We start from the raw sequence: 8,272 nt of genomic DNA, 5'->3' as shown, positions 1-8,272 counted from the left end.
ATCTGTTGTGTTCCCTTCGGTGAGTCTTTTTCCAGCTCTAGGCAATGGAGCGGGAACAGCAGTCAGATATAACGGATTGCCGAATCAGCAGATACAACACATGGTGGAGACACCAAGGCCCTAGGAAGTCGTGATTATAAGTAACAAATCAACCCCGTCGCCTTGGAATCCTGGCTGGCTCTTAGTTGGTGCTATCACATAAGAATAAGAAATTCGGGTTGCAATTCCTAAAATCTCTAATAAAGCAAAGCACTGGGGAATGTAAGCGACCATTAATCCGATGAGGCTTGGTAGGTCATCACAGTACCACGAAGCCCGGACCTTGGCCTTGAGCTGAAGATCAGTTAGCCGCACCAGTGTGCTCCAGTTTACGTGGCAAAAAGGTTTTTCTGCATTTTCCTTCATCAACGGGCAATAAATTATTCAAAATTCACTCTTAAAATCTCTTTAAACTATTTCCTACTAATCTGCGCGTAAACACTGTCGTCCAGAGAGGCAGTGGGTGAATTTGCAGATGGAAAGATGATGGATACTTCGGTATACAGTTGGAGAGGGTGTTTACACCGACCGAGAACACGAGCCGAATCATTCGTTCCTAAAAGCGAAGGTCTTGGTCCACAGTTGCCCACTACAGGTAAACTTCTGAAACCACCGTGCGACTAATCTCCTCTAATATTGATGTGTAATGCTACTAATGTATGCCTGATGGACGAGTTTTAGAAGCAGAAAAGTTTGATAAACGTCAGAGTGCCATCGGTTTTTCCTTTTTTCCTCTTTATTCAGTGTTTCCGGCACTCCTGAGGATAGAAGCAGCCTTGTAAATGGTTCATTATGAAGCATTATGTTGGAACCAGCATAGATCTCTTCCCTGCAAGGATTTCGGTTTTCCGATTTTGATACCATTAAGCTGCCCTTGAAGAAGGACGCTGTGCTAATTCATCATTGTCAGCTGTAAGGACCGCGTACTTGTTTTACAGTAGTTGTAGTTTCCACAGTTTTGTTCGCCGATGATTTGGGAAGCGGAGGTAGGTAGCTGCCTATAGACTGGTGCGTAAATAAAGCACAGTCAGTGGATTGTTAAGTGTGGGAATTGGGAAGGGGGCTGTGCATTGAAAACGATAGCTTGGATAGACGAGCGTCATTGATGGCGTGACTGGGTCACGTCTGACAATGTCCTTAACCACTGACTTAGTCCGTCTCGGGGTCCCCATCCAGGAGGACGGCAGTGATCAGTGCTGATTAATTTTGCCAATGCAATTATAGATACTCAACTGCATAATGTTTGGTGAAAAGTAATCCTAACAGAAGCGGTACATTAGAACAGATAATCGAGTTGACAGAGCTTAATAGAAAACCTTTTATTAAACCCTCTAAATTAAGGAATGGAGAGAATTCCATGTTAATTGTACGCATCAAAGAAAGTGTTTGGTAACGCGTACTTTATATGGCTGACCACGCAAAAACTCCGTTAGTATAGCTCGCTCTTTTATTGAAGCGTCCGCTCTGAAAGTGAAATCAGTCTATCCTAAAAAGCCAAGAAGCACTACACAACAGTTTCTTTCTTAATGAAAATTCTCAGCAGTGAGAACCTGACTAGAGCGCTGACGATGCACCGGTTGGGCATCACTAGTCGGACAAATTTTATTCTTCTTCTGAGCTACTTATAGATTTTAGGTAGCGTGTAGAGATCAAGGAATTGCAACAAAGGCTACGTCTTACGTGCTGCAGGGCCAAGAAGTAGTGTTTTAATTTCTCATGGTGTCTAACTTATATTTCCAAATTGAATACGTTGCTGTAGACAGTAAGTACCTACCGTAGTCACTAAATGATGGGTCATCAAGTGTGCAGATCCATCACGCTTGCATCGGTATCAGGCGATCAAATTTCCATTCCGAATACGCATTATTGAAATAGTTTTGTAGTAGCGGAACTCTAATGTTGAAAAGACCGAATAATCACTACACAAGTGGAGAGCCGTTCAAATTGGGAAGCTTTTAGAGTGAATCCGCCTCGGAGTTTTTTTTACTTCTGTTGTATGGACGATATCCATCCTTCTCGTTCGACTGATGTAACACACAAAGTCCCTATCTAAGCTGTGCACAACTAACGTGAGATACTGTAACTGAGTCCCCCGTCAGTGCACACGCACTGGCTAGGTGATCACCGCTTGAAGAGTGCGGCAACATGGATACAACTACAAGGTTCCTAACTCACTTATTTTACAGCAACGTTTTCGCAGAGAGTTGGGCCTGCTCTAATCACATCCCGGATCATTGCGGCCAGTAAAGCGCAATCAGTGGAAAGATCAGTGCCTTGTTTCGTTCATTTTCTGTCATGACGCCTTGTTCCAATTAGTCCAACAAATTCAACCATTATTCAGATTCATTGCTGTCCACCCCAAGTGAGTATTGTCATAGGAGACATCCTAGTAAAAACAAAAACTTCATCTGGGTCACCCGACCAAAGGTATTCACCATCAGGTAGGCTACACAACGTAAGAGTAGTATAACAGGTATTTTGTCATTTTTCAAGGCGTTCTTTCTAGTAGCTTCCTATTTTTCCTCGCTAAAGGACGTGTCCACTTTAGTTCCGTTACATGGGTTTAAACAAGCCGACCAGGTGTATGTTTTGGTCAACTGTTGCACGACAAGTACGCGGTTCTTACAGCTGACAGTGATGATGGTGATGATGATGATGATGATGACGATAATGATGATAACGGTTATCAAACAACTCAGGCTTTCTTGGTTGAGTTTATACTATTTTGATTGTTTAATTAGGTCAATGTTGCTGTCGTTTTGCGTTTTTTAAGCAGTTAGGTGAAGAGATTCCGTGGCCATCCATTTTCCACCTAGTTCTGTCGATTACGGCCTGACTCCGCTTTTCCTTAAAAGGATTTGGATGCGACTTAGCTCGTAGATGACCAACGAGAGAGGTAGATACCTGATTCGTACGTCTTTCCGAAAGAAAAGCTTTTAAAAACCCTTTCACAGCCTTTCTGACTAACAATTCTGAAATGGTAATTGATTGTTCCTCCCAAAATCAGTTATAAATCTGACTTACCCAAACCTAGAGATGAGTAATTTATGGGCATTTTGTACTGCGTATTGTATCTTAAACTCGACCTTCTACACAGCCTCAGTTACATAAACTTGATGGATGGCTTATCTCCGCATAAAGCCTGATTGGGTGTAGGAGTGATTCAAGTAAGAGTGTAATGGATCACTTTTTATCACGCTGCCTGCAAAGGAATATATTCACTCCGCTATTCAGTGTAAAACGAGAAATTGAACAGGAGGGGTATATGCAAGTATCAACATACAAAACAACATTACATCGTGATTGGTTCCAGACTTGCCAGCAAAGCAAGTCGAGCAATTTGACGGTCGTTATTCCGTAGATAGGCCTTCAGGGCAAACGATGCTGGCATTAATGCCTCAAGCATCTCTTCTTGTTCCTGCACAGTCATGGGCTGTTTCATTATAGCATCCTTATTCATTTTTGCCATGCGTTGATACGCAAAAAGATCATCTTGGAGGAACAGGATGCCAGCCACAGCTCCGGCCTTTGCGTCAAGAAGCGCATTTTCCTTCATGTCTGTAAATATATCCAAAACAACACGTTCTGGTCTAACAAGGCGAAAACAGCAGCAACTACAAATAAGGTGTTTCGTGATCACAGGCTCTTGTGGGTTTTCCATGGCTAAACAGTACGAACTGGGATAACAGGTTGGGACTCGGCTACCGGTTAAAGGCGGAACAGTAATCTACTTTGAACAGAAGTAATCGATACTGTTATCCGGTGACACAGGTCATGCTTGATAATGCGACCAGCTACTTTACAACTGCTTTTGGCAGCTTCATCCTATTTACTGAGTTCCGGTTCAAGCGTTCCCGGTGAGCTCCAATGAGAACGAAGCTCTGGCTCCTGCTTTTTTTTCGTGTGGACTACCGAAAATAGTCACATGAACATAACTTACAAAAATTACTGCGGATAAGGAACGTTTTGATTTTGAGCAATGAAAACCTTTGTCTAACTCTCCCATTTTCATTTTCGGTAGGTACAGCTGAGCACGAACTACTGGTTTTCAGTGGTGCCTAGGAAGAACGCAAAGCAAGTCTGGTCTCCGTTCCAGTGCATTCATTTTAAAATGTTAGCATGCAAGTGTCTCGTACGGCTGTAATAGCGAATGAAGGACAGCTGGAAGATTGTTATCTTCCTGACAGTTAATTGATGATGTTCGGCCCTTTTGTTTTCTTTTCAAGCTGGAGCTGAGATGAAAGCTATTCTTCTAACACACAAAAGTAAACTAATGTCTTACTGTACGACAAGTGTGCGAGTATTACACCAGATGGTGACGATGATGATGATGATGGTGATGATGATGATGATGATGATGATGATGATGATGATGATGATGATGATGATGATGATGATGATGATGATGATGATGATGATGATGATGATGAAAGCAGACTATGCAAATGACTAGATTATGTCTTAGAGCTGCCTTAGAGCAGTGTTATTCTGCTTGTACGTTCTCCCGGTGATTTTGGTTGACGATCGATCTCTTATTTCACCTGACCATTTGATGGGATTATTAATACAAGGTATTCTGTCACTTTCCCAGTTCGTTCAGCAATATGTCTACAGCTGTTGGGGCAGGTGCTGCGCAAACCTGATATAAGACAACGGAGATTCAGCTCTTTCTGTCAACATTCTAGGGCGACGTTGTCGAATGGTAGAGCGTCTTATAACCTGAAGGCTGATGCTGTTCAGATGAGATTACAAAGCATTCCAGATTTTCATTGATTTAAAGCCGATCGATCAACTCAGTGTGCCACTAATGCTACGGACTGTCGTTCTTGGATGGCAGCGTTCCTAAGCTCAACCTGAGTTGAATCTTCTTTGCAAACTTCTGCTTTATTCAGTGAGTTTTCTACATTCTTCCTCTCCCCCTGCAGCCAGCCATTACGGACCCATGTACAGCTAATCAGTGGAAGGCTAAACCAATTAGGGCTTAACTCTACATTGGAACAGATCATTATCAAGTTCCGGGAAAGTCTGTCCTTGCAGTTGGTGCGAAAGTAATTGTAAGTCGAACGCAGAGCACAATATTCCACTTTTATGGATAGTTTTTGTCCATCCTTGATCACAGTAACAATAAAAGTACGGTTATCGACTGGTCAAGATAGCACTATGTCTGATCACTCAAGTGGACGCAATAAGGTAACTATAGTTTCTCTAACTAGAACTATACAGAAGGCACAGTAATCACTAATACCTTTCCGATGGCTTTCTAATGGCAGGTAACTTTTTGCACAAAACGGCCAGCCGTGTAATGAGCGGTCATTCTCAAATGTGCAGTTGACGTGAAGCACACGGGTGTACACATGATGGTGGCTATCTCAGTCTAAATAGGCAGTGACTATAAATTTGTAAAAGACAATTGCATGTTGTTGACCCTCGGACCCCCGGTTGACATAAGACCCGAGCATTTATTTCAACTGAAGGTCTCGGCAACCATTCATTCAGAATATCATGGAGTTACCTATGCGATGGAATTCCAGGGAACTCACCCATCAAATAGACCGAGTCATGTACAGAAGGCAGTCTTCCGTTCTTGTGATCTTCACTTGAGGAGACAAAATTCAACTGAAAATTCTGACCGTTCCGTTTCCAATGCTTGTCCACGGCAGTTCTTTCTTTCATAAGATCAAAAAAGGCATTGTCTGGTGTAAAGGGAACGTGATCTTCAAAATTCAAAAGCAGTTGTTCTGATGCCTCTTTTGTAACTGTATGTGACGTTTGAACATGTGGAAGATAGAATTACTCGCAAATACGGTGTATAATGTGTCACGTGAAACAGACCTCAACGGTAGTCTACCGTACAAAGTCCAGGTGTTCATAAAACATTCCCGAGGTACAATTTCGTTGTGATAAACCCTTGGCTTATGTTTCCATCGTGATGGGGCTCCAACAGGCATTGTGACTGCTGCAACGTTCGCAGCGTTCTTGTTAAAGTTTCTATCCATGCTGTTTTAAAGGTGTAGAACTATTCCATTCCCCGATAGCAACCTCCTCAGCATCCTTATGAGCAGCGCATTAAGAATACACATGTATCGCGATATCTCGAATATAGTAGCGACTGAAACATGAGGCGGCCTGGTGCAGCACATTCAGTTGCATGGAAACATCACAAACGAGAGATTTAGCTGGGTTCCGGCTGAGTCTCTCGATAAACTAAATTAGTTTGAAAATGGGTGTATTTCATTTATTCCATTCCTTTTCCACTTTTATTCTGTTGTTTTCACAAAAGGCTTCCAGATAAATTGTGGTTGGATGGCAGTGAATCATTAGTGCTGACAATTGATGTTATGTCGATGCTGCCGCTTATGGCTGTGATACTGAAAATATTTAATCTTATTATTGAATACCACGGCAGAATAACTGCGGAAACTGACTCTAGGGTTTTTTTTGGGGTACCGCTTTACTTTCCGGATGTTTGGTTTGGCCAACTGGTCGCTCATGTTCTAAGCCAACCTGGATGGTCAAACTAAGAAGATCGGATTAACGCGGGCGAGGGTGAGGATAAGGGTTCACGTCCTTTCTTACAATGCACTTTACAGTGAACTGTGGTAAATGATTACGGACAAAAACCATAAAGCTGATCTGTAATAATCTATCGGTGGGCACAGCACTGCGCGGACAAATGATACTTCTCGGTTGCCCAGGCCGAGGAAGGGAGTTTGCTTGAAGTACCGCACTTTGAGCCTTCGAATCAAAAGTCTAACCCAATTAGTGTCCTCTTTTGTTAACAACAAAAACCACTTGGTAACTCAGAAGGCTACAACCCACAATGTATTAGGAAGCTAGGACCCTAGCCCTGGCTTCTGACTCAAAAGTATGGGCTACTTTCGCTTTCAAGCAAGACTTCTTTGTCAAAAAGAGTGAGCAATATGCAAGACGGTCGGCCAGAATAAAACACTGCAGTCCCAGAGCATTATTTCAATAGGTTGAAAGAATGTCTGAAACAGTCCTGCGTGCAAGATGTTATGTTCCAAAAAGTCGGTGTTCGACCGTTCCAAGTGGCATCAATTTGGAAGACCCGGATTTGAAATATGCTTTTGCAAACAGTTGAATAACAGCTGAAAAATCAGACACGGTCAGGCGAATAGAAACTGAAAGAATGTCCGACATATAGATAGATAGACGGGACCGTAGATAGCCTGACATGAAGGCAATTAGGCAAGAGGCACATCCAGATTGATTGACAAATGGACGGGCTAACGGACGAACTTGCCCACCCACTAGCTCACCCACCTACCGAGTTTACATCTAGCACTTCACAGATTTGTGTTCGCTCGACCACTCTTATCCAGACAAGCCTCGTTCACACAATTGTCACTAGTATCCAATGCTACAATCGCTTCCTGTATTCCTGAGGCTGACAACGAGCTTCCGTTATTCCAGCACCAGTATCAGCTGAATCACTGTAACTCATTTTGTGTCATGTGAACAATGAATTCAAACGCATCCGCAATCGATATTCGCATGCACCATAGCCTACGGAAGCATACACGTAAAGTGCATCCCATCAGTGACTATTGTAATGGATCGCAAAACAACGGCTCTTAAAGGGAATTTCAGTCAAATGCGACCAGCAATCAAAATCGAAACACTGGCAGGAAAGCGAGCTGTTGATCCAGAGACCTATTTGTTCGACTCGGACTCTTCAAATGGACCTTGCTGCCGAATTACCCGTAGACGACAAACTTCGGATTTAGTAAGGGGTGCAGTCAAAAAGTTAACCTATGTCAATGCTAAAGCAAGTGCTATGGAAGCAGTGTTGTTTTCGAAAGAGGATGAGAAATTCATGGAGCGAGTAGAAAATGCAATGAAGCTAGCAAGGATGGTAAGACGGTTCTCTGAAGTTTACAGAGAATACGAACAAAAAGGCGAAACGAGTAAAATGTGGGCTGCTTACAAAGTTCTTGTAGAGCGGCAAGACGCACGAAAAGCGTTGCTGCAACTGTTGAGTACGGTCCATCTGTCCTAATGAATCCAAACGATTTTATGGATATAGTGGAATGGACATGGTCACTATGTACACATTAATCGGGAGGATCATCAAATTGGACGCAAAGTCCATTTATGGACCAACTACTGGTTGGTTCGGTTATGCAAAGTAGACAATTGCTGTAGCACGAAAAATACAGAGATATTCTGTATCTATATCTATGTAGTTTTGCTGGAATTCGCTCAACAAATC

The 8,272-nt window shown here is 42.7% G+C and overlaps 2 protein-coding genes across 2 annotated transcripts; one reads left to right on the top strand and one right to left on the bottom strand.

Moving 5' to 3' along the window:
• Window positions 1–3,299: 3,299 nt before the first annotated feature.
• T265_12425 (hypothetical protein) lies at window positions 3,300–5,823 on the bottom strand (the record flags this gene model as incomplete). Its single annotated transcript, XM_009163841.1, has 2 exons — window positions 3,300–3,597; window positions 5,580–5,823. Coding segments are annotated over 2 exons (510 nt in total), but the record flags the coding sequence as incomplete, so codon positions are not given.
• Window positions 3,546–7,915, top strand: T265_12424 (hypothetical protein; the record flags this gene model as incomplete). Its single annotated transcript, XM_009163840.1, has 3 exons — window positions 3,546–3,664; window positions 3,811–3,896; window positions 7,566–7,915. Coding segments are annotated over 3 exons (555 nt in total), but the record flags the coding sequence as incomplete, so codon positions are not given.
• Window positions 7,916–8,272: the final 357 nt, after the last annotated feature.

This window comes from Opisthorchis viverrini, assembly GCF_000715545.1.
Source record: "Opisthorchis viverrini unplaced genomic scaffold opera_v5_1, whole genome shotgun sequence".
Classification (NCBI taxonomy): Eukaryota; Metazoa; Platyhelminthes; class Trematoda; order Opisthorchiida; family Opisthorchiidae; genus Opisthorchis; species Opisthorchis viverrini.
This window is presented reverse-complemented; position numbering and strand designations above follow the sequence as displayed.